At 39.5% G+C, this 27,008-nt stretch overlaps 3 protein-coding genes across 3 annotated transcripts; all 3 read left to right on the top strand.

The window, feature by feature from the left end:
* Positions 1–523: 523 nt before the first annotated feature.
* Positions 524–1,471, top strand: LOC103304131 (olfactory receptor 51G2-like). The gene has a single exon (XM_008161066.2). It carries the CDS (start codon positions 524–526, stop codon positions 1,469–1,471), a length of 948 nt encoding a protein of 315 aa, XP_008159288.2.
* Positions 1,472–8,108: 6,637 nt separating this feature from the next.
* LOC103304132 (olfactory receptor 51G2-like) lies at positions 8,109–9,068 on the top strand. The gene has a single exon (XM_008161068.2). It carries the CDS (start codon positions 8,109–8,111, stop codon positions 9,066–9,068), a length of 960 nt encoding a protein of 319 aa, XP_008159290.2.
* Positions 9,069–20,857: 11,789 nt separating this feature from the next.
* On the top strand, positions 20,858–21,796 carry LOC103304133 (olfactory receptor 51V1-like). The gene has a single exon (XM_008161069.3). The coding sequence runs from the start codon at positions 20,864–20,866 to the stop codon at positions 21,794–21,796; it is 933 nt and encodes a 310-aa protein (XP_008159291.2). The 5' UTR covers positions 20,858–20,863.
* The last annotated feature ends 5,212 nt before the right edge of the window (positions 21,797–27,008 follow it).

The raw sequence follows: 27,008 nt of genomic DNA, 5'->3' as shown, positions 1-27,008 counted from the left end.
ATATTCTGAATCTCTTTCCACACAAAACATATATCTGGTAATACCAGGAGTTCACAGTCAGTATTAACATTCTTATACTTTATTTTCTAACTCCTAATCAGCCATTAAACACAATTATCCTTATCTAGATACCTTTAGAACAGTGGTTCTCAACCTTTCTAATGCCATGACCCTTTAATACAGTTCCTCATGTTGTGGTGATCCCCAACCATACAATTATTTTCGTTGCTACTTCATAACTGTAATTTTGTTACTGTTATGAATCGTAATGTAAATATCTGTGTTTTCCAATGGTCTTAGGCAACCCTGCTAGCGGTTCTCAACCTGTGGGTCCTGACCCACAGGTTGAGAACCGCTGCTGTAGAGCCTAAGACCATGGGAAAACACAGCTATTTATATTACGATTCATTAACAGTAATGTGATGAGATGGTAGGAGAATGTGATGAGATGGTAGGAGAATGCTATGAAAGAATAACTTTTTGCTTTCTCAATGCTTTTTCCAGGCAAGTCCTTCCCAGAGTTATGGAAATTCCTAGCAATAATAATGCCAGCAGCTTCTTCTTCGTACTGATGGATCTCCCAGGACTAGAGAGTGCTCACTGCTGGACAGCTATTCCTATCTGCCTTATCTATGGTCTCTCTTTGCTGGGCAACATCATCATAATGTACATTGTCAAGTCTGTGCCCAGCCTTCACACACCCATGTACCTCTTCCTTTCCATGCTTTCAGTGGCTGACTTGGGCCTTTCAGCTTCTACACTGCCTTCAATGGCAGCCGTGTTTCTCCTAGGCCAGAGGAAGGTGGGAGCTGCAACCTGCTTTGTGCAACTCTTCTTCATTCACACTTTCTCAGTCATTGAGTCAGCTGTGCTGTTGGCCATGGCTTTTGACCGCTGTGTGGCTATCCGAGAGCCCTTACGCTATGCCACCATTCTCACAACCCAGCGCATTGGGGCCATTGGGCTGGCCATTGTGACCCGCAGTGCTGCCCTTCATCTGCCCCTGCCTGTACTCCTTGGAAGACTTCAGTTCCAGCCTGTGAATGCTCTGTCTCATTCTTATTGTGTTCACCCTGATGTTGTAAGGCTGGCCAGGTCCAGCACTCTTGTGAACAGTGGCTTTGGGCTCTTCGTCATGCTTTCCACATTGGGGACAGATGCTGTGCTCATTCTCCTCTCCTATGTGCTGATCTTGAAGACAGTATTAAGCATTGCTTCCAATGCTGGGCGACTCAAAGCCTTCAACACCTGCATTTCCCATATCTGTTCTGTACTTCTCTTTTATACCCCACTAGTCAGCCTGTCCATGATCCATCGCTTTGGGAAAAAGAAACTACCAGTTCAGGTATACATGCTTCTCTCCTATCTGCACTTTCTTGTACCTCCAATGCTCAACCCAATTGTCTACAGTATAAAAACCAAAGAGATTCGGGTACGCATTCTGAAGCTGCTCCACCTGAAAAAGCTTTGAGCTCAAAGGACAAAATATTGGTTCTGATAGTCAACCTGCTGATTAAGATATACCACATAGGAGGTAGAATGTACCTCTCCGCTGATCAATTACTTATTCAAAAACTAATGACTGAATATATTATGGTGCTTCCCCAGCCATCAGAGCAGATAAAATGTTTCTTATTCTGCAAATGTCACTGTCAGCCTGAGAGACCTCTGGTTAGGGGAAACTAACAGCCTCTGGAGAGAGTATCAGTTACATGTAAATCAGTTATATTAGAAGAGTAGGATTTAATGACATTTAAGATCTTTTTCAACTAAAAACCTAGAATCCCACAAAATTAAGCTCAAAGGGGCCTTACTTGATTGTACTTTCTGAAAGTTTTGCAAGTATGTGAAATCAAAATATGTTTTTCTTCTGACTTGCATATTAACTATACCTAGCCCTTTGAATAAAGGGAAAGCCCTGCTCCTCACTTTCTAATACATAAATGAGATACTATGTGCCCTCAAAAACTACATCAAAATGCTGTAGTTCTTGAATGGTGGATGCCATATATAAGTCAACTTTCCCTCCATACTTTTTAAAAATAAATATATTTTTTGTTGATGTCAGAGAGGAAGAGAGAGATAGAAACATCAGTGATGAGAGAATCATTGATTGGCTGCCTCCTGCACGCCCTGCTACTGGGGATTGAGCCTGCAACCCAGGCATGTGCCCTTGGCTGGAATCAAACCTGGGACCCTTCAGTACGCAGGCCAACACTCTATCCACTGAGCCAAACCAGCTAAGGCTCCCTCCATACTTTAGATAATAATTTTTAAAGTCCATTTTTATGAGAACAGACTAGGTTTGCACAAACAAATCAAAGCTAGAGAAATTGAATTGCTCACTGTGTCATGGTCTTCCTTTCTGGATTAAAGCTTCAGCTAACTTTGTTGATAGAATTGCTCTATTAAAAACATAACCAGTAATAGGTTAAGAAAGCATTTCACTTAAGTGCTAATATTTTGTATCAGATTGTATTATAAAGTTATTTACAATGTTGTGAAGGGAAGGCAAAAAAAACAAACAAACATGTTATCAACATTTTATTTCTGCCCTACATAGTCACTCATTTGGATTATATTTATTACCTCTGCTGAGCCACCTCCTATTTAAAGTATACAGAAAACAAAATAGAATATTGCTTCCTTAGTATGAAAAGTTTAAATAATTCAGTGAAATAGGCTTTAAACATATGTCTTCAGGTGCTTCCATGGCTGACAGTACAGTTTAGAGGGAAGACACTAAGAAGTTCAAGTTTACTTAACCAGTGAGATTTCAAGAGATACTTCTTTAAAGTGATGAGTTTTAAGTGGATACCAGAAAGATGAAATATGTTATCACTGTCTTTCAATGTCTGGCCTATTTTATATATCTTGCCTAGAATTAGAGTTATTTGTTGGAATATGTTCTAGATCCATTATGGCTGGGGCCTCCCTATTTTCTTTCATTCATACTCAGGGGTGTAACAAATAAGTGTGCCCACAACAAACAGGGTTTGGTTTTGTTTTCCATTTATATTGTGAAACAAAATAATTTTATAAAACATTATTTTTGTAGGACATGAGGTGCCTGCCTTGGTTTTCAATGCTGTAGCTAAAATTGTGATTTCTATTAAACTACAGAGCTATATCCTCAAAGTTGAAAGTCTTTCATTTTATTGAACTTTTATTATTTCTGTTGCAACAATAAAAAGGGTATTTTGCTGCATTTATATGAACATAATAATAACAATAAAATTTATTAAATATTTAATGTGTGATTTTTCAGGAATGATATATTTACATATATTATATTAAATAGCATCAACTCAGGTCTTTCATAATAATAAAATAATAATAACTACTTTAGTATTGACAAGCTGTTATAAGGTTTTTAATGGAGTACCTCATTTAATCCTCACAATAATGTGCATTAGTTTCTTTCATGGTGCCCATTTCACTGATGAGGAAACTGAGCCAATGAGAAGTTAAATAACATGCCCAGACATTCAGAGCTATTAAGTGATGGAGCTGAGATTCAAACCCACACATTTTCACTTCAGGGCCATTTATTGTTAAACATATATCTATAATCTCCCAATGGTAGTACCATTATATATTACAGATATTAAAAATGAGGCTTAAAGAGCTTGTGTAACTGATATAATTACCAGTGGAGACCATCTTCAACTCAGGTATTTCTGATATTGAAGCTTGCACTCACAAACAACCAATTACTTTTTAAACACAATATAAGGGTACTCTCAGAAACTGAGACAGACTTGGACAGGGCTAAAGGATTTCCAATCACAATGGAGTTTCTTTATAGCCCATTGCAAAACTTGTTTGGCAGTGACATGGTTAAAGGCAGTTGCTGCCCCAAAGCCCATGGCACCTGTTGTGTTCATCAAGGAATAATATCCAAGAATTGGCTGATTGGCTGTAAAATCACTCTTCATTGCAAATTCCTCTCTATTGTAACCTGGAGGATGACGAGAAATGTTCTCAGCTCTTTTCTCCTTGTGGGTGAGTCAATAACACAGGGTTTAGAGAGGAAAGGGGTAGAGCCATTTGCCCCTTGTTAGTGGGCACTTAAAAATAGTGTTAATAATATGTTTTGAGTTAAGTACAGTATATTAAAGATTTAGAGAAAGAAAAAGGGGTCTTCAGATCTATTGGATGAGTTTCCTGAATTATTCCTCAAATGTGCTGGCCTAATAGATAAAACCAATTAAATGGGCAATTATGATGGGCTGGTTACTTATCACAAAACTTCTCCTTGCTTTAAATACAGACTGATAGAGGTGCACCTGAGGCTCTAAGAAAATGATTCTATTCCTCTCCAAGGTAGACAAGCTGAGATGAAAAGTTTGAGGAGCAGAATGATATAGGGAGTTGCTCATTTGTGAAGACAGTTTGAAAAGATAGTCTGCTTCTTCTTGCAAGATGGAAGGTAACAGAATGATGATGTGAATTGATAAACCCACGGTAATCAAGATTAGTTGCAAATCTTTCAAAATCTTTAAAGAATCATCTTTGAGAAAACTCCTTATATTTTGGTCATAGTAAGTGACTTTAAGACAAATATTAACAAGTATTATTTACATTATAAGTACTTTGCAGAATACTAGGAACTCTCCAAGTCTTTCATCCATTATCTTATTTTATCATCAATTAAACCTATAAAATTGGTATGCTATGAAAATTAGTAAAATTTATCCATTTTCAATTTTCAGTGAGTATATGGATATAGTTCTAGATAATATTTTGTGAACATGAAACCCATTCTCTTATTATTTCATATTACTATCACGGCAGAATATTGGCTCTTAATACTCTTGATCTGAAATCCTAATGTTGTTGCCAAAGAAAGTAGACTCCATGTTGGGAAATTCAGCATGGTGTCCCACTCTGTTTACTATAATGCCACAGGTTTACACCTGATGGAAATTCTGCTGACAGGCCAAAATAAATAGTTCTAATAAAGAAGTAGCTCATAGTGTATTCTTGAAATTTTGGAAAAGTAGCTCTTGCTTAAGCCCAAATTTCATCTAAGTATTTTTCCCACTGTTTTTGTGCTGAAGACAGGACCAAAAACAGATGCCTTGCCTATATTCTTCTGCTTCTTAACACTAAGTTCATTTACTCAACAAGTGTTCCTTAGAAATTGAAAAATGAAAAAAAATTACACAATCACACATATACTCATGAAATTTCCTCTTCTAGACAGTCAACTTAGTGTAATATGTACAAAAACAATATTCTTCACATATATAAACATCGCAATGGGTCCACATATATAAACACCTTTTTATAGGTCCATTTTCTCAAATGATAAGTTAACTAAAGTCAGGAATTCTGACTCTGCTTACATTATGGATATTCATTGTGATTATATATATGCATTTGAAATTGATGGGTAAAGTGAGAAATCTTTCAGTTTGTTAAGAAATGTGAGATTTTTTTCTCAAATTAAAATACAGATAGTGACAGTGTAGGGTGAATGTAAGATGGAGAATTCACAAAGAGCATTCAGACACTTAATTTGAATGCATGGTTCTTCCCAATCAATGGTGTGTGTGTGTGTGTGTGTGTGTGTGTGTGTGTGTGTGTTTTTAACATTTCCTCAACTTATTTCCAGTTGCTCCATTAGTAACTGAATAAAAATTTATAAATTTATATGTAGAAGGGATAATACAGCTTGTCCAATTTTCTAAAGCATCAGAATTTAGCTAACTTACAAGTTCCTTTTTAAAATATTTTACTTTGTACACTAAATTATAAGGAAAAACAGTATCCTTGTTTATTATCATTACCATATGCTTATTGGTCTTTAATTATCTGTGGTAAGATCATTTGATAAATCCTAATGAAAGAATCACCTGGAGGGCTTGTTAAATTGCCAAATGCTGGGCTTCAATTCCAGAATCCTGATTCAGTTGCTGATGCCACTAGATATATATTCAGCACAGAAGAGAATAGCCCCAATCTTCTAGTCAGGTACAATGCAGTTTGCTTAAGTGATTGTGTTAGCTCTAGAGGTTGTCTCTGTTTACAACTTTCTTATTTCTATCATGATTCCACCTATAATAGATACCTATCTCCTAGTTAATTTGGGTGCTGATACTTGAGATTTTTCCTGATGCATCTCTATACATTCTCTACCAATCACTCACTCACTCACCCATGCACCTACAAATTTCCAACTACCTTGAACCTTCTTACTGTTTTGCTTTTTCTCCATTACCCCCTCCTCACAGAGCTATAACTTACTTTCAATCTAAAATAACACCGCTTTCTCTTTCTACATTGTATTTTTTTTACATATTTTAAATAATATTGACTCCTTATTTGGGGGATCTTATTGTTAATTTTTTAATAGTTCTATTACCAGAATCTAGAACAGTGATTAGGACTGCTTAATTCTGGAAGGATTGAAGTAGAGAATAAGAGGAAAATCAGAAGTGGCCATTACATAGGAAATTTTTTAAAATAGAAATTCATGGGTGTTTATAGTTTTCTTTGATTTAAGGATAAAGCTTGTGTCTTGAATCTGTTGGTTAATAGCTGACATTTATCTTAAGTTACAAACAATGATGTCCAGAATACAAAATCACTGGGTCAGAATTATTTCTAGTCTTGGACCCTCCTTTTATAATCTATGAGACTTTAGCAAAGTTATGTACTTGAGTTCTTAACAATTAATCTTATTAATCTGGAACACTGATCTGCCAATCTCTAAGGGTTAAGAGACTTTAAAATGATCTAAGTGAAATTGTTTTGTAAAGTGCTTTACATGAAATACAACGGTAATGAATTGCAACAGTAATGAATTACACTTGCACATGTTTACCTGCAGAAAAAAAGGTGACAGAATTCATTATTATGTGGACCTCCTCTTCACAAAGAGAATAATAATGGATTGCACTATACAAGACATATAAAAGGAAAGATGACAAAATAAAGAAAAAAGTCATTTTCTAAAAACAAAACAAAACACCTCCAAATATATTATTAAATAAGGTTCTTCAAAAATAAGTTGTCCTTATTGTTGTTATTATTCTTCAATATTATCTATTTCTGGAAAATTCAAGAAATCTCCTTCTTCTGTTTTTTAATTAGGAAGGAAGATTTAAAGTTTTCAAATTGAGTTTTCTTTATTGTGTTCTCAAAAGAAAAAAAGGAACAGAGAATTAAAAATGTATTAAATATAAGGAGGTAGCTGAGATGACAGGACATGAAAAGTGGCCAAAGTTCAAGGGTGAAACCACAAGGAAGACAGAAAAATCTGTCCAAAGTTCATTGCATTTCTCTAGAGACTACTCTCTCCAGTGCATCTAAGTACTGATTCATTAGCAAATACATGTCTTTTTTCTAGTTTCTACATTCTCATCAGAATAATACTGAAGAGTAATCCATAAGTTTCAAAGTACCTGTTCAATATTCTGTAAGTTAAGAATCATTGTATTAAATGTTCCACATGACCAGGTACATTAGAGAATGAGTTGTATTTATATAAATGTCTAATTTATTTTTGCCATAGCTTTATATTTTAAATTATATGTGTGATAAGAATTTGTGTGTTTACACAGGTACTTGACATAAAAAGAGGAATTATTTTGTATTCTTTTAATTATGAAAGATGCCTCTATGCAAAATTCTCATATTCACCATAGTGGAGAAGCACCTATTCAAAGGCATTTGAAGGAGAACCTTATAGGAAGTGAGAAACCTTGATTCTGGTTCCAGACCAGGCACACCAACTATATTGGAGCTAGAGTCCATTCCCAAAAATTTATAATGTAGACTGGGGAATAAGTCTATCTTAGTCCCTTTCAAGAGCTGTTTCAAACTCTCATTTGGGGTTAAATTGTGTTGAGTGGCTCCTGAGACAGAATTACATGTTTGCAAGATTTCTTTTAATGATTCAAATACATCTTTTTTAAAAGACTCCTTATGTATGAACTGGAAGAAGGACTTGGGAAGATTAAAAGGCCATGATTATCAGAGTAACATTTTGGGGAACTTAATGTCTTAGGTTATAGAACAGGTTTTGATTTAAAAAAACTTCTTTGATTCCAGGCCCTGTGAATGCACATCTGCTTGGAGTTCTCCCCCTCCAGGTCATCATGTCAGACTCCAACTACACTGGCACCTCCTTCTTCCTAACAGGCCTCCCAGGCCTTGAAGCTGTGCACACCTGGCTCTCCATCCCTCTTTGTGCCATGTATGTGGCATCTTTGACAGGGAACAGCCTGATCCTGTGGGTGGTGAGGTCAGAGCCCTCCCTGCACCAGCCCATGTACTACTTCCTGTCCATGCTGGCGGTGACTGACCTAGGACTATCTGCTTCCACACTGCCCTCCATGCTCACCATCTACATGCTGGGTCTCAGGGAGGTAGCACTGGATGTATGCTTGGCCCAGCTGTTCTTCATCCACACTTTCTCCATCATGGAGTCCTCTGTGCTGCTGACCATGGCCTTTGACCGTGTTGTGGCCATCAGCAACCCCCTGCGCTATAGCACCATCCTCACGAGTCCCCGCGTTGCCAGCTTGGGCGTGGCCATCATGGTGCGCGGCATCGGTCTCCACATCCCAGCCCCCATCATGCTGAAGAAACTGCCTTACTGCCGCAATCGCCTGCTTTCCCACTCCTACTGCCTGCACCCCGATGTCATGAAGCTGGCCTGTGCTGACACCCACATCAACAGCGCCTATGGTCTCTTCGTAGTGCTCTCCACGCTGGGTGTGGATGCCGTGCTCATCGTCCTCTCCTATGTGCTGATCCTCCACACAGTGCTGTCCATTGCCTCCAAGGCAGAGCGCCTCAAAGCCCTCAACACGTGTGTCTCCCACATCTGTTCTGTGCTGCTTTTCTACACACCTATGATTGGTCTGTCCATGATTCACAGATTTGGGAGGTGGGCTTCCCCATGCAGTCGTGTACTACTCTCCTATCTCCACTTTCTCACACCTCCGGTGCTCAATCCCGTGGTTTACACCATTAAGACCAAGCAGATCCGATTAAGGATGCTGCGCCTATTCCGGTCAGATGGAGCTGGCATCAGAGACCCTCAAGATCATTAAGTCTTTTCTAGAAAGAAGGCAGGAGAATTGCTTTTTTCCTTTTGTCTTTCTTTTTTGTTTGTTTGTTTGTTTGTTTGTTTGATAAAATCTGCATCTGCCTATCTCACTTAATTAAGGTCTGAAGAATATTTTCTTCACTGGATATGAAATTCTAGTTGGTGATTTTTTTCTTTAAATATTTAAAATATTTCATTTTGATCTCCTCTTCCTTGCCTTATGTCTGAGGAGGATTTTGCTATAATTCTCATTTTGTTCTTCAACTGGTAAATGTTCCCTCCACAACAAAGGATTCTTTCAAGATTGTATTTGGTTTTGGTTTCTTCAGTTTAACGATTTGACTAGATGCTTCTATTTTGGTACTACTTTTTCTTGATGTTGAATTGGATTACTGGATCTATAGTTTGGTTTAAATCATTAATTATGGAAGTTCTCAGCCTTTATCGGTTCATATGTTTCTTCTGATTTGTTTCTTCTTTTTTTTTTTTTCTGGTATTCAAATTACATATATTGTTTCATAGTTCTTGGATGTGCTATTCTGTGTTTTTAATTTTTTTCCCTCTTAATTTCAGTTTGGGAAATTTCTATTGACTGACCTTCAAGTTGATTTATTCTTTATTATGTTTATTTTTTAGTCTACTGATGAACTCATCAAAAGACATTGTTTATTTTTATTACAGTGTTGCTGTTGTTTTCATTTCTAGCATGCCCTTTTGATTCTTATAGTTTCTTTCTATTTACAATGCCCACCAGTAATTTTCACATTTACTATTTACATTAGAGCCCTTATCATATTTTTCATAGATATTTAATGTCTCCATTTGATAGTTACATATTATGAAGTGTATCTTATTCTCTTTATGATAAATTACTTTGTCTCTTTGAAGTATGATTTTATTTTTCCTTCATGATTTTTGTTCAAATTAAGGCATGTTTTATTGGGCAATAAGAAGTAGGTAAATGTGCCTTTAGCAGGAGGATATTTGTTAATCTGATTAGAAGTTGGGTTGTGTTTACTTTAGCTATAGATACGAGAAGATATGTTCCTTGTTTTCTACTCACCTCTTGTACTTTTCCTTAGGGAAAAAAAATCTGTATTTGTCAGCTCTTTTTGTTCAATTTTAGTTGAAAAGTAATTTATTATTTATTATATTGGAACCCTATTAGATTGGTGCAAAGGCATGATATGTGGAGGAGAGAAGCATACAATAATCTTCTAATTTAAATCTTAGAAGGGCCTGAAATGTTACTGGGTCTGTTTCTCAGAGCTCTGGCCTTCACAAAGATTTCTACAGTGGTTTCATTTTTCCTCCCCCCAATACCTCCCTAGCCTCCTTTTTCTTCTTTCTCTGACTATAGCATGCTCAATGTATTGAATCTGGAACTCTTTTCCCACTTAGATAAGACAGGAAGATTGAGGAAGCTGGATATGAGAGGAATTTCTTTCCTCCAGTACGGATAAAGTTCTGAAAGCCTTTTCCCTTAACACATTAGTTTATTATGGAGAGACCTCTGTTGATATTTCACAATAGTTACCCTTTCATTCCTTTGCCTGAGTCACAAATGCATCTTTCTTTGTTTCCCATTTATAACATATCTAAGCTTATAGAGCGTAGAGATATTGTGGATGGCCTGGGAATGGTTCTACTACCTCAGAATTTTGGCTGCAAATATTAAAATATAGTTAAAACAAAAGTAACACATAAAAATTATTTTAATTATACAAGGACAGGCCATGAATGACAAGAACAGGGATGCAGCCCAAATTATTAAGTAACAGAATGTTGTTTCAGGAAAGAAATCAGGAATGAAATTAAATCAAATCCTTCTCTCCCACCCCCATCCCTCCTCAACTCACACACTCACACACACACACACACACACACACACACACACAATATATGCACTCCAGGGCTCATAGTTTTCTGTATTCTGTATTTTTTTCCCTTCATATTTTTATGCCTGTTTTATTTTATCATATTTTCAGATCACAGATATCCCTGGATACTTACTGGTGTCTAAATGAGATAGAATATCCCATTCACCCTGGAGGAAGTCTGCTTTGACCAAAAGTGTGCATGTGCAGGAGGGTAATGACTTCTAAGATTATCATCTTATTCATTAATTCTTTCATTAAGATAGTAATGGAACATTTTAGAAGGATTAAATTCAGTCAAGATTATCAAAACCCTATTCACTTATTCTGACTTGTTCCAGGGCTGACTATATAGATAGTGGCTATAGAATGAAATCCAATTCTACTAAATTGAGAAAGATTTAAAAATAAGAAAATAGAAGCTGAAAATCTCCCCTTGATGATATGGGAAATGGGGTAAACCACTGAACACCAGCTGTAATTGTTCAGGGGTTTTCAAGACATAACTTCCTTAAGTAATTCAATTTAAGGTGAATTTTGAATAGACATTTTTCCAAAGAAAGCATATAAATTACCACTAAGCATATGAAAAGGTGTTGAACATTACTAATCATCAGGGAATTCAAATCAAAATCGCAATTAGATATCATCTCACACATATTAGGATGGCTATTAGAAAAAAAATAAGTCTTAACAAGGATGTAGGAAGAAGGATACCCTTAGGTACTGTTGGTGGGAATGAAAATCAGCGCCTACACTATGGAAAACGGTATGGTTACTCCTCAAAAATTAAAAAGAGAACTATCATATGATCCAGCAACCCTACTTCTGAGAAAATAGTCCCAGAAATTAAAATTAATATCTCAAGGAGATATCTGCACTCCTACATTCATTATAGTATCATTCATACTAAACAATACATGGAAACAATATACAGTATATGTCCATCAATGAACAAATAGACAAGGAAACTGTGGTACATGCATACAATTAAATATTATTAATCCTTATAAAGAAGGAAACCCTGCCATTTGTGACAACATGGAAAAATCTGGACATTATGCAAGACACAGAAGGAAAAATACTATATGATGCCACTTAAAGGAAGGTTGAAATTTCTTAGCATGGCACATAAAGTTCTCCTCTCTCATATTTCTATTATTCATTGTTGCTTTTATTGATTTCCAGTAACACAAAAACACTCCTAGTCTTGCTGTTTCTAGTATCTGTGCTTTAGTTTATCATGGCTCACTGCCTGAAAAGCCCTTCACAGCCCCATACATTTGTTCTAATACCCAGATCATAGTATTGTGCCTCATTTTAGTTCTGTCTAAGGGATCATATCTAGCAACCAAGATGAGAGAACTCTTAAAGGATGCATTTTTTCCGTACACTTTAAGCTTGCCTTGGCAATATGAATATTTACACTTGGGTGGTGCCAACATTTTCTGTTACAAAAGAGTCTCTCCACAGCCCATTGCTAAACATGTTTGGTGATGACAATCCCTAAGCCCTGAAGGGAACCTTCTGTGTTCCCCAAGGAAAAGATATTTGGGGCATTGGCCAGGTTGCTATAAAATTACTCTCCACTGTGAACTCCCTGCCATTGAACTCTTATGGAGTAGAGACACAGTCTCAGCCTGGTACTCAAGCGTGAGTCACTATTGTGGGGCTTGGAAAGGAAAGGAAAAACAGCCACTTATTCAGGGAGGGTAACAATCAGTTTTGTGGTAAAGCCCTATGTATGCACTGAATATCTACAGAGACAAAAGAGGACCTGTGCTCTAAGGTACCATTTTGGAGCAATTGGGAGGAGTAGTTTCCTTAAAACCTTCTCCAAACATACTGCCACAAAAGAGATGAGCAATAGAATGTATAATTAGGGGAGACTAGAAACACACTGGTAAATCTACTTCTCTTAAGTACACACTTATATAAATACTAGAGGCCCAGTGCATGATTGAATCATGCACGTGTAGGGTCCCCTACATGCTTTCGCTTATCGCGGTGGAGCTGGGTGCCTGTCCGTTGGTGCACCAGGCCTTTCAGAAGCCTCCGGCTCAGCGGAGGCTTCTGAAAGGCCTGGTGCCGGAGCAGACAGGCACTCAGCTCCCATGCTTTTGATGGTCCGCGGCCGCTGAGGGGGGCTACCCTGCTGTTGAGAGGCGCAGGGGGTGGGACTCCCGCCCCCTGCGCCTCTCAACCGCCGCTGACTGGGGCTGCCGTGGACACCTGGCTACCCTGCTGTTGAGAGGCGCAGCTGGGTGTCCGCGGCAGGCGCCTTTCAACAGCAGGGTAGCCCCCCTCAGTGACAGCGGATCCGTGCCTCTCAATGGCCGGATAGGCCACCCTGAGTCCCGCCCCCCTGCCTCCCGCCGCCCAATCGTGGGCGTAGAAGAGTGATGGTAATTTACATGTTACTCTATTATTAGATAGGACTAGAGGCCCAGTGCACGAAATTCTTGCACGAGGGCTGAGTACCTCAGCCCAGCTTGCACCCTCTCCAATCTGGGACCCCTCGAGAGTTGTCTGACTGCCTGTTTAGGCCCGATCCTGGTAGGACAGTTGGACATCCCTCTCACAATCCAGGACTGCTGGCTCCCAACTGCTTGCCTGGCTGCCTTCCTGATTGCCCCTAACCATTTCTGCTTGCCAGCCTGATCACCCCTAACCACTCCCCTGCCAGCTGATTGATGCCTAACTGCTCCTCTGCCGGCCCGATTGCCCCTAACTGCCCTCCCCTGCCAGCCTAACTGCCCTCCCCTGCCAGCCTGGTCCCCCCAACTGCCCTCCCCTGCCAGCCTGGTCCCCCCAACTGCCCTCCCCTGCTGACCCAGTCACCCCTAACTGCCCTCCCCTGCCAGCCTCATTGCCCCTAACTGCTCTCCCCTGTTGATCTGGTACCCCCCCCCACTGCCCTTCCCTGCAGGCCTGGGTCACCCCAAACTGCCTTCCCCTGCAGGCCTGCCCGCCCCCCAACTTCCCTTCCCTGCAGGCTTGATCACCCCCAACTGCCCTCCCCTGCAGGCCTGATCCCTCCCAATTGCCCTCCCCTGCTGGCCATCTTGTGTCCACATGGGGGCAGCCATCTTTGACCACATGGGGGAAGCCATCTTGTGTGTTGGAGTGATGGTCAATTTGCATATTTTTCTTTTATTAGATAAGATAGAGGCCTGGTGCATGGGGTGGGGGCCAGCTGGTTTGCCCTGAAGGGTGTCCCGGATCAGTGTGGGGGTTCCCTTGGGGTGTGGGGTGGCTTGGATGAGGGGCCTGTGGTGGTTTGCAGGTTGGCCATGCCCCCCCAGCAACCCAAACCGAGGCCCTGGTATCTGGGATTTCTTTATCTTCTATAATTGAAATTTTGTAGCCTTTAGCAGAGCCAAGCCTCCTGCTTGCTCCGTGGCCACAGCCATTTTTGTTGGGATTTATTTATCTTCTATAATTGAAACTTTGTAGCCTTGAGCAGAGGTCTGGGCCAGCCAGGAAGCTTGGCTTCCTCCATCGCCAGGGAAACCCAAGCCTCCTGCTCACTCCGTGGCTGCAGCCATTTTTGTTGGAATTTATTTATCTTCTATAATTGAAACTTTGTAGCCTTGAGTGGAGGCCAGGGCTGGCCAGGGTGTGAGGGAAGTTTGGCTTCCTCCATTGTCGGGGAAACCCAAGCCTCCTGCTAGCTCAGTGGCTGCAGCCATCTTGGTTGGGTTAATTTTCATACTCGCTCCTGATTGGCTGGTGGACATGACTTGTGGGTATAGGGGAGGAACAGTCAATTTGCATATTACTCTTTTATTAGATAGGATAGCAGATAATCTGAGAGAGCAATGGTATAACACCCTGAAAATACCACTCGGAGATTTAATTTTAAACAAGCTATCTCATAGAGTTAGAAGGTGTGAAAAAATATAGTTACTGGGTACCCAAGGTCTGCCTTCTATCATTGTCTTTGTAGATTAGCTCTCATGGGTTTGTTTCCCTTCAGGCATTTCCTGTCCTTGGTCTGCTCTCAAAATGTATCTTCTTTCTGAGTAGTGGAGCCACCAGTGATAGACTTCAAGGTTGATTTATGTTTACAACTCTGTTTTCCTTTTCCACACTGAATCCTTCACAATTTCCCAGGCTACATAAGAAATCCTCTTATCTATAGTTAGTAAGGTGAATAATGGTTAAACAATTGTGATTCTATTCCCATTACATGCTCTTCCTTTATCAATAACACACTTGGTATGTTTGAATTCTCAGTTAAATGTCAACTTCATGTAACAGATACCTGATCAGCCTGGTCGCCTCAAGCAAAGGGAGGCCAGACTGCGGCTTAGGTCCACTCCCAATGGGGAGCAGGATTAAGTCATCCATAGGACATCCCCTGAGGGCTCCCAGTATGTGAGAGGGGCAGGCTGGGCTGAGGGACCCCTCCCCAGTGCATGAATTTCGTGCACCAGGCCCCTAGTAGTATTATATTTTACAAAAAAAAAAAAAATGGTTCTCAGAAAAATTTTGTAGCAATTTAAAATGTTCATGTGGAGAGGGATTGTAAGATATAAAAACATAAAGATATTATCTTCAAAATGCTTCTGGATTGTCATGCAGAGCACCCAAAGTTTTTGCTATTCTTTCTTTTTACATAGAAAAATGATGGGTGAAAAAGGGGAAGGGAAATGCCTATCGTCAATAATATTGTGATAAGTTTGCATAGTGACAGGTCACATTCTAAAGTATAATAATACCAAATTACTATCATGTACATAATATAACCATTATAATATTATATACCAACTATATTTAAATAAACATTTGTTTAAATATATAGTAGGGCAACTATTCTGCTATTTGAATCTCTAATCATTGGCCAGAGTCACCAAGTAAGGAATGAAAAAAAAAAATCTATGTTAATTTGCCACTAGTTGAAAGCCAAACTTCTAATGACTTATTCATCCTGAATGCAACTCAGTACTCATCAGTGTATGAAATAATTATTTTGAGAATAAAATGTATTTTCTTCTATTATTGCCATTAAGAATAATTGCCGAAACCGGTTTGGCTCAGTGGATAGAGCGTCGGCCTGCGGACTGAAAGGTCCCGGGTTCGATTCCGGTCAAGGGCATGTACATTGGTTGTGGGCACATCCCCAGTGGGGGCTGTGCAGGAGGCAGCTGATCGATGTATCTCTCTCATCGATGTTTCTAACTCTCTATCTCTCTCCCTTCCTCTCTGTAAAAAGTCAATAAAATATATTTTTTTAAAAAAAGAATAATGGCAACTTTTTCAAATTAGAAAAACTTGCTCTTTGGATTCTTTACAACCAATTACAAGCAGCAGCTTAGAATATAATAGGGAGAGATGTAGGCTAAAACTAGCTGTCTGATAGCTATGATATTTTCCAAAAACCCAATGATAATTTTTAAAAAGTAAAAGTAAAAGAGTAACTGTCAAATAGCCAGATAGTCCCATACTCTTCTATAGACTCTGAGATATCATTAACACTAAAAAGTAGAATACAACAACACTGTTAATGCTCCCAGGTCTTTAAATGAAGTATAAACTTAAAGTAATATATTTTACTAGTGGCCCAGTGCATGAAATTTGTGCACAGAGGGGGGGTGGTGTTTCCCTCAGTCCAGCCTGCATTCTCTCCAATTGGGGACCCCTTGGAGGATGTCCAACTGCCCCACAGGGATTGGGCCTAAACCAGGAGTAGGACATCCCTCTCACAATCTGGGACTGCTGGCTCCTAGCCACTCACTTGCCTGCCTGCCTGATTGCCCCTAACTGCCTGCCTGCCTGATTGCGCCTAACCCCTCTGCCTGCCTGCCTGCCTAATCACCCCTAACCTCTCTGCCTGCCTGCCTAATCGCCCCTAACTGCCCTCCCCTTCCAGACTGATCTCACCCCCAACTGCCCTTCCCTGCTAGCTAATTTGGTTCTGATTGGTCAGTTTCTATGCCAGTCAGTGTCAAAAGCTCCACCTTCTAGGCAGCTATTGGCTCCTAACAGTTCACCCAGATTTGGTACTGATTGGTCGTTTTCTATGCCAGTCCAATGTCTCCAGGCCTATCTCCGGGCCTGATCAGAGAGGTGAGGCTGATCAGCAGCCTCCACAGAGGCCCAGAGAGAAACAGAGGCACGGCTGCTGGCAAAGCCCAGAGAGAAAGAGACAGGCAACAGCTGATCAACAGATGCCACGGAGGCTGCAGATCAGACACTGCCTCTCTCTTTGGGCCTCTCTCCAGGCCTAATCCACAGCCCCCACTGCAGTCAGTGGTAGCTTGCTGCACCCGCACTGGCACCAGCAGCACTCAATGCTGGGTTGCCACACCAACCCAGCACTGACTGCAGGACTGACTTCTGGTGTTCGGTCAAGTCTTCAGTTGGTCATTACAGACCCTGAGTTTTTATATATTAGGATAACATTTTACAGAATATATTCACACTGAATGTTTAATATAATAAAAATATTTAGTACTTCAAAGTAGCCACCTTTTTATTCATCAATAGTTCATGCTAAGCAACATGTCTTGAAAACTACCATAAAGATATAGGAAGGGACATTTTCATCTATGTGAGTCCTAGAGAACCATTCACTTATTCCTTCAACAACTATTTGAAAGTATGCTCAATTGTATAGACAAAATGGGCATGCAAAAGAGATATGCCCAGCCTCCCGAACATTGTGGCACTTGGGTCAAACAGTATTGTAAAATAATCAAGCTTTAAAAAGTCAAATAGAATAAAGTGGGTTGTTTATAGATGTGTTAAAGGTTTAAGTTTTATTCAACTGTAAAAGAGATATTGGAGAAGTGAGAACCTTGCCAACCAGGTAAGAGGAAAATACTTTCTGTTAAAGAAAAGAATAATAAGGGCTTAGTCCAATGACAACTTTAGGAATTGAAGAAACTAGCATTTAAAATAGGTAGAGTTCAGGATACAAATAGAATGAAGAGGGATGGACACAAGAGAGGTGGTAGAATTGTTGACTTCTAGACATTATTCTGGGACAAAAGTTAAACTTTTGAAGGTTTTTATGTGGTAAAATTACATGTAAAATTGATATTAAATAATAAACACGATTTTGATTGTTGGGTTTCACATTAAGACCAGGAGAACATTGTGCTAAGTGAAATAAGCCATTCAGAGGAAGACAAGTACCATATGATTTCACTCATATGTAGTGTCTAATGAACAAAATGAACTAACAAGCAAAATGGTAACAGACTCATAGATAGAGAGCAGGCTGACAGATGTCAGGGGTAGGGCTAGGTGGGGGTTGGAGAAATTGAGATAAATAAATAAATAAATAGATAAATAAATAAATAAATAAGTTTAGAATAACTTGGGGAGTTATAAATGCAGGTTCCTGGGACTCATCCCCAGAAAATTCTAATTCAACCAGTTGGGGGCAGGGCCTAGGAATCTATTTTTAAAAGATCCCAGATGTGCAGGCAAGGATGAAGGCCTTTGTGTGAAGAATCTCTTGAAGAAGCAGATATGAAGCCCTTTGAACATGTGAAAAAGCATGTGTGTTCCAGGAATTTTTACTCCATCTTTGGATCATGACTATGGCAACCTCACTGATGGTTCAGCATTGTGTTTTAAACAAAAATTATTTTGTTTCTTTTTGTCACAAGAAAGCACATAAGAAATATCTATTTAAAATGGTAAAAAAGTACTAACTTACCTTTAAAAGTACTTTAATTTTTTTTTTATTTAAAAAAAAGTCTTTATTGTTGAGAATATGACAGATATCTCCCCATTTTCCTTCCCATTGCCCCCCTCCACCCAGATCCCACCCTGCTCCAGACCTTCACAACCCTATTGTCTGTGTCCTTGGGTAATGCATGTATGCATATAAGTTCTTTGTTTAATATCTTCTCCCCTACATGCCTTGTACCATCCTTGCCTAATGTACATAACTTTGCAAAGTAAAACTTGCAAGGCCTCTCTCTCCACTTCTCAACCCAGCCCTCTAGACAAAACTACCTCTAGTAGCAGGAGTGCAAAACACCTCCTAGGCATTTATGTAGAGAATTTAATTTTTTTAAAAGGCCAATACAAATTCTATAATTCAACATTAGGTTCATTTACTAGAAAGTATTATGTTTAAGGTCCTGGAGAGTAAAAAAACAAAGTCACTTTTTTTTTCTATAGAAATAAAGAGGACCCATGACAAGAATAGGTCATTAGGGAACATAAAGATTAGAAGACACTGAGAAAATGAGAAGACATTGAACTACAGAGAAATAGTAGAGGAGAGAGAGCTTATTCTCATAGAGAAAACCCAGTAAATGGACACAAAAAGAGAATGGTAATTTGGTCAAATATTTTCAGTGTAGTTTTAGTGGTGGTGGAAAAAAAAACCACAACTATCCTGCATTATAATATTGTGGATTCCCCAGATCATTTCCCAAACCTTTTCATTCAAATCTTTTTTATGCCATTCCTCAAATCAGATATTTAATATTCTAATTTTGGCACTTAGCTGAATTATTATAAGTCTTTTAAAATGTTTATTGTTACTGTAATATTGTTAGAATATTTTTATGTATTTATTTGTATCTTTATATTTTATTATATTCCATACTTGATTGTAAGTTTCAAAAGAATAGAGACATTATAAACTTTTTAATGTTTCTATGTTGGTATTGTACACAGGGCTTATGAAAAAACTAGAGGCCCGGTGCATGAAATTCATGCATGGGGGAGGGGGATTCCCTCAGCCCAGCCTGCACCCTCTCCAATCCAGGACCCCTTGGAAAATGTCTTACTGTCAGTTTAGGCCGGATCCCCTGTGGGATGGGGCCTAAACTGGCAGTCAGACACCCCTCTCACAATCCTGGATTGCTGGCTCCTAATCACTCACCCTCCTGCCTGCCTGGTTGCTCCTAACTACCCCCACCTCCACCAGCCTGATCGCCCCTCACTGCCTCCGCGTGCTGGCCTGATTGCCCCTAACTACCCAACCTGCCAGCCTAGTCAACCCTCACTGCCCTCTGTGCCAGCCTGGTAGCCCCCAAAAGCCCCCCCTGCAAGCCTGGTTGCCCCTCACAGCCCCTCAACTGGCCTGGTCACTCCATACAGCCTGCTGTTCAGTCATTTGATTGTCCCTCACTAACTCCCTGCCAGCCTGGTTGTAGGCAACCATCTTGTGAGGGTATGAGGGTTAATTTGCATATTACATCTTTATTATATAGGATAAGTGACTACATAAATGAATAAGCAACCCCCCAAATGTCTTCCATTGGGATACATTTTCTTTATATAATTTAGTTTGATGATATATATGTTATACTTATAGATACCATAGATATAGAGGGTTGAAGGTAGATTGTGACTCTTGAAATCATATTTTGCTGTTGTTAGGACCTTGGGCCTGCTCTATTAGAAAAGTTTTCTATCCTCACTGCAGGAAAATCTTCCCAGGAGAATGCGGCACATGCATCATCCACCACGAGGGAATAGTGGTCTCCCAGGAGCCTGGGTTCACCTGGCTCACAACGCTCTTCACTCCTCCTCATAAATCTGAGCCTCTGACTCCCTGTGCCATAAAGACTGGTAAGGAAGAAAGCATTCGTGAGGCTAACTTAGTTGTTGCAGAGCAGCAGCCCTAGCTGACACTGTCACCTGCTATGTATGGTGACAGTGGCTCAGAAATACTAAAAGTGAATGAAGTTAAGGAACTTACTTGCTTAAAATGGTCAGGACATTGACTTGCTTCTATAACCTCTGAGACTGAATACTAAGGAGATTCCCTGTGAAATCATCGTAGCTTATTCCAATGAATTCAGTGACCCTGGAATTCTACAGTAAGCTTTACCTGTGCTAAACTCTGAGGGGCTGTGTTATCGGACTTTTCTCAACGACAGCAGATGGTTGAAACAAAACTGTGATTAAATACTTTTCTTATCCTGAAAATTACCTTCAAATATTCATGTCTGCGTCTACTACCAATTCCTCTGTATTCATTCTTACAGGGTTTCCTGGCCTGGACCAGTACTATCCCTGGTTTTCAATTCCCTTCTCCTCCATCTATGCTATGGTTTTCCTGGGAAACTGTCTGGTGCTGCATGTGATTCGGACTGAACCAAGCCTACATGAGCCCATGTTCTACTTCCTGGCCTTGCTGGCCCTCACTGACCTGTGCATTGGGCTGTCCACAGTGCACACAGTGCTGGGGATCCTGTGGGGGCTCAGCCAGGAAATCAGCCTGGATGCCTGCATTGCACAGACTTATTTTGTCCATAGTCTCTCCTGCACAGAGTCTGGAGTCCTTCTTGCCATGGCTTTTGATCGCTTTACTGCAATCTGCATTCCTCTGAGATACACATCCATCCTGACTAATAGTAGAGTCATTCAGTTCATGGCGACCATTGTCCTGAGAAGCGCTGTGTCCATTCTTCCTGGCATCATTCGTCTGAAGTTCTTCCATTACTGCCGCCCTCATGTCCTCTCCCACTCTTTCTGCTTGCACCAGGACCTGCTCAGGCTAGCCTGTTCTGACATCCGCTTCAACAGCTTCTATGCTCTGGCTCTGGTGATCTGTACCCTGCTGTTGGATGCTGTCCTTATTCTCATCTCCTATGTTTTCATCTTGTATACAGTGCTGGCAATTGCATCTCGGGAAGAGAGGCTCAAGTCTTTGCAGACCTGTGTTTCCCACCTCTGTGCTGTCCTGGTTTTCTATATTCCCATCATTGGTCTCACCATGGTTCACCGCTTTGGGAAGCACCTCTCGCCTTTGGTTCATGTTCTTATGGGCAACATTTATATTCTCTTTCCACCCCTGATGAATCCAATCATCTACAGTGTCAAGACACAGCAGATTCGAAGCAGGATGAAGAAGTGGTTTTCTTTGAAAATGTAGTGAAACATTTGAATTTTATTCAGTAAAATGTTTTTTTCCCCTTTATTGATTAAGGTATTACAAATGTGTCCTTATCCCCCCAATCCTGCTCTCACCCTCAACCCCCGTTGTCTGAGTTTTGCTTATGCTTATATGCATGCATACAGGTCCTTTGGTTGATCTCTCCCCCTTACCCCCATCCTCCCTATTCAATAAAATGCTTTAAGATAAAAAACAGTAATGTTAGTTCGATATGTTCAATAACTTATAATTTGTATAATATTCTCTAAAAATTTCTGTTCTTTTATGAGGACTAGAGTATTAAAAAAAAGTAAGTGTCTTGCCAATGGGAGAGAGGTGGTAGAACTAAGTTTTCCTAATACACATTCCAGAAAAGATTTCTGAAAGCTTGCTGGAGGATAATCATAGCAATTATGGACATGACAATAAGAGTCTTTGCATTTGATTGACATTTTCTATCAGCATGGTTGCCATATGAAAATTGTGTTACCCTTAGTTTGACAATATTTTTATCTAAAACTAGACACGTTTTTGTTTACGACTTGGAAGCATGTTTATAGTTTAGATTTCTTAAAAATTGTGTTCATATCAAAATACATGTGCATTCCTAGATGTGAGTTGATGTTGAACTGAGATGCTGACCCTTCCCTCCCCTATGTTCCTTTTTTCCCAATAATGACTTAGTGCAAGCCCATTAAAAGAATTTTGAAATACAAAGATTTATGATTTCTCTATTTCAAATATATTTCTCTTTAATTCTTTCTACACTATGAAGATATATCTTATTGCATATAACTTTTTTGATTAATTTTTTTTAATTTATCTTTATTGCTGAAAGTGTTGCAGAAGACCAAGAAGACCAAGGACGCTTCTGAGGAAGTTGGAGGGACACTGTTTAATAACGCCAGCGGACTCAGGGAACAGCCTTCCAAATCTGAGTGAAGGAACACGCATGGAGCCCTCCCTTATATCTCCCTCCCTGTGCTCTTTGTCCCACAAGCATGGATCATGCTTCCGGTCCTTTTCGCGGGCCTTTCAAGAAGGCCCCCAGGTGTTGGGGGTCTCCAGGCCATATCTGGTGGTCTGGCCTGGCATCAGAGTTAGGAGCCTTCCCTCTGGCCAGTACACTGTCCACATTCCAATGGCCTTTGTAACCGGTTCTGCAAGACCAGTGTCTGGGAGAGAGGCAGTGACTTAATTATAGGCTATCAGGAATGTCTTACTAGCCTGGATTCAGATCACTAGCCCCAAATATCAAGGCTACATTGGAATTAGCCCTTTTTGCCTCCTCAAAAGTATTACAGGTGTTCCCCTTTTTTGTTGTTGTTGTTTTATCCCATTGACACCCTCCACCTTGCACTTGCATATATATATATGTATGTCCATGGGCTATGCATATAGGCATATAAATTCCCTGGTTACTCCCTCCCACATCCCAGAGTATTATGCTAACAAAAATAAACCAGTCAGAAAGATAAGTATCACATGATGTCATTTTACATTTTTATACATATTTTATCATTAAGATTTCTTCATGCCATTTAACTTCATAAAAGCTTCAGAAAAAGATTTTAGAAGTGATTGCAAAAGCACAGTTGAGAATTAATGGTGACCTCTCTTAGAGTAATGGTTGTGAAAATAAAAATGTAACAGAGATGAATGATATTGTGGACAAAAAAGGGCCATATGTTAACCTGACTAACTCAGGGATGACCTGTGTGGTAGCCTTGCAAACTCAAAGGACCTAAAGTAACCATAAAGGATGGTCTGAAATTAAAACCTTGAATTGAAAAGTAGTTTATAGTGGGTAGTCATGTCCTAGGTTAGTATCTTCCTTGACAAAGATCAACTTTGATCTTCACTGAACCTATTGTTTGCATCTAAGATAACAACCCTGCTGAATGTCAGGGTAACTTGTAACTTCCCTTTTTCCGGACCCCTCAGGGCACAATCAATATGCCAGGGCACCAGGGACAGAGACCACAAATTCCCTCATTGTTATTGTTAATTGTTGACTATTAACTACCCTGCACCCACCTAATTTAAAAAAGTATGTGTCTATCATTTTGCTTTTTATCCAATCCCAGAGCTTCCCCCCACACTTTGCTTTTTCCCTGACTCCCTAATCTATCACCCACTCACATCTCCTCTTTTGATTGTAATCTATAAAACAAGGTTAAAAAAAATGCCATTCTCAGTAGCACTATCTCAATATGTTGAGATTCTGCTTTCTGGCAATTGTTGACTCAAATAAACTCACAAAAATTCTTCACAGGTTTGAGTGTGAGTTGTTTTTTTTTTTTTTCATGTTAACAATACTTAGGATATATAAACAAATGTTAATAACTGATGTGGGTTGGTGTCATAGTTGATGCTTAGGTTTCTGATGTGAAATCAAGTTGATGGTATTAGATTCAATACCATTCAAGTGACAGAGAATTACTGTTGTTTCTAAAAGGGGATCGTGAAAACCACTTTGAATGCATAAAATTTGAGGTGTCTGCGGAACATTTATAAAAATCCATATAAATTCTCAAGTACTCCCAGTGTTTCAGAGGCAGTTTTAGACAATACTAAGGTACAGGAAAACAGCAGAAAGCAAAAAGAGTACTCTGCCTTATTTATAACAGGTGATACAGACAAAAATTATTAAGAATACATCTACAATTATGATAAATGCTATTATTAAGAATGAAGGGTAGCCCAGCCGCAGTGCCTCAATGGTTGAGCATCAACCTATGAACCAGAGAGTTGCAGTTCGATTCCTGGTCAGAGCACATGCCTGGGTTATGGCCTGGATCCCCAATGGGGGCATGCAGGAGGCAGCCAATCAATGATTCTCCCTCATCATTGGTCTTTTTATCTCTCTCTCCCTTCTTCCCTTCCTCTATGAAATCAATAAAAACTTATTTTTAAGAAATGAGGGGTAAAATGACATTCTAATAGGAGTCTCTAACTGAGCAAAGAGAATATGAGTAATGACTTCCCTAAGCAAGTGGTATGCAATTGAGGTCTAAAGATACAAGGTAAGTAACCTCAGGAATATAAAAGAGAAGTATGACTTTACAAGGAAATTTTAGACAAAACAGAATAGGAAAAGAGAAGTTGAGAACATATTGGACCATCTGAAAAACAAATAAGTGTCTATGAAACTTCAAGTATAAATGTTGAAAATTAGACAGAAAGAGAGTTACGAAAGATGAGATTTTACTTTAGTTTTAATTCTTCGAACAATATGCAACTACTAATGAATTGCAATTAAATGTTGAAATGATCAAACATGTATATAAGAACATCTGTCCCATTATTTAATAGATGAGAAAGAATAGAGTTGCCAGCATATATATATATATATATATATATATATATATATATATATATATATGTCTTAATAAATGAATATAGTAATAGTTGAGTAGAGAATTATATCTCTCTTATCCTAAAATTTCAGGAAAGGTGATATTTTAAGGTAATTCTAATTGTAGATTTTATTTGCTCTTCAAATCTGTATAATTAAACCTAGTTCTGTGGAAGGCTGTTTCTTTTGTGGCCTTTGGTTTAAGATACTCTTTCTAAAGATGTAAATTTCTCTCCAATTCACCAGATTTCTAAAATGAGCAATGGATGCTCTTTGTGACTGGCCCTGAGTACTGTTTGGAGCTATTAATAATCCACAGCTTGTAGAGTGCTGGTTACCTTTGGAAAGGACCAAGATGTCAGATCTGGTTTTCCTAGCCCAGAGTCCAGAAGGAGATCAGGCAAAGACTCAAAGCCTCCAGAGATCTGCCTCTGCCTATAAACTCATTGTTATTCTCAGTCTTAAATAGCCTCAGAATATCAACCACAGCAAGGTGTAGACTCCACAGGATGAAGGGAGAGGTTTTTCAACAGGGTGGCGCAATTGCTTCCCCCAAGCAAAAATTGCCTGGATGTTAAAGTTCTCCTGGAGAAAGATGTCCAAGAGAAAATCAGGGTAGCTGCCTTCCAAACTCTAATCCTAGAGCCCCCAACGATGGATAGAACCAGAGACATAGAAACATGGAACAGACTGTGGAATCTCAGAGGAAAGGCAGAGTTGGGTGGGTAGAAAGGGATCAACCAAGAATTTATATACATATATGCATAGCCCATAGACACAGACAATAGTGTGGTGAAGGCTTGGGAGAGGGGAAAAGGGGGGAAGGGTCAATGTGGAAAAAGGGGGACACATATAATACTTTCAACAATAAAGATTTTAAAAATAAGTAAATAAATAATAAAATGAGCAATGGAGATGTTAAATGAAAGTCACTTCCTACACCCCTGTACCTTTTTCTTTCCATGTTGACAATTAAGTGACTTGGGATTCTGTGCTGCCACCCTGATCACTTTGCTCAAACTTTTCTCATTCAATGACTGTGAGGTAGACTTTGATGCCTGCCTCATCCAGATATTCTTCATCCATGTTTTTTTCTCAAGAGTCAGGCATCCTCTTCACAGTGGTTGTTGAGCGCTAGGTGGCCATCTCCAACCCACTCAGGTACACTACTGTTTTGAGAAATTTCACCATTGCTAAGATAGGTGCGTGGGGCTTTTGCTATGGGCTGTGGCTGTCATGTCTAGGACCCGTTCTAATTAAGTGAGTGAGGTTTTGGAAGTCTAATGTGTTATCCCACTCATACTGCTCACACACCCAGATATCACTGAGCTCTCCTGCTGTGACCAGCACATCACAAGCATCTATGGCCTCATCACCATTCTCGTCACCTTTAGAGTGGACTGTGTACTCATTTTCCTTTGTTATTTGAAGATTATGTCACTGTGCTAGGCATTGCCTCCTGGGAAGAATAGTTCAAGGCCCTTAACACTTGTATTTTCACATCTGAGCTGTGCTGATGATATATGCCCCTATGCTGAGGATATCCATTATGCATCATTTTGGAAAACATGTTCCACCCATTGTGCACATTATCATGGGCTATACATACCTATTGATCCCTCCTGTTCTCAAGCCTGTTTTATGCACTGTTAAAATCCAGGAGATAGGCATCTGTAGTTTACAATCTTCATGCACTTGTTTGTCTCTCTCACTATTCTAGAATTTTTTGAACAACATCTTATGACCTTTTATTTACCACAAGTAACTAAACTAAGATAGGTAATAAATAATTGTACAAAGAGTGCATTCTCAATAATCTATATAATCAGGAAGCCCCACTATTCATGGAAAGCA

Source organism: Eptesicus fuscus, chromosome 13 (genome assembly GCF_027574615.1).
Source record: "Eptesicus fuscus isolate TK198812 chromosome 13, DD_ASM_mEF_20220401, whole genome shotgun sequence".
In the NCBI taxonomy this organism is placed as follows: domain Eukaryota; kingdom Metazoa; phylum Chordata; class Mammalia; order Chiroptera; family Vespertilionidae; genus Eptesicus; species Eptesicus fuscus.
The sequence above is the reverse complement of the archived record's forward strand: the minus strand, read 5'-3'. Positions and strand labels throughout refer to the sequence as shown.

Excerpts from the sequence above, each read along its gene's own strand:
- LOC103304133 (XM_008161069.3), top strand. The coding sequence starts at position 20,864 with ATGTCTGCGTCTACTACCAATTCCTCTGTATTCATTCTTACAGGGTTT.
- LOC103304132 (XM_008161068.2), top strand. The coding sequence starts at position 8,109 with ATGTCAGACTCCAACTACACTGGCACCTCCTTCTTCCTAACAGGCCTC.
- LOC103304131 (XM_008161066.2), top strand. The coding sequence starts at position 524 with ATGGAAATTCCTAGCAATAATAATGCCAGCAGCTTCTTCTTCGTACTG.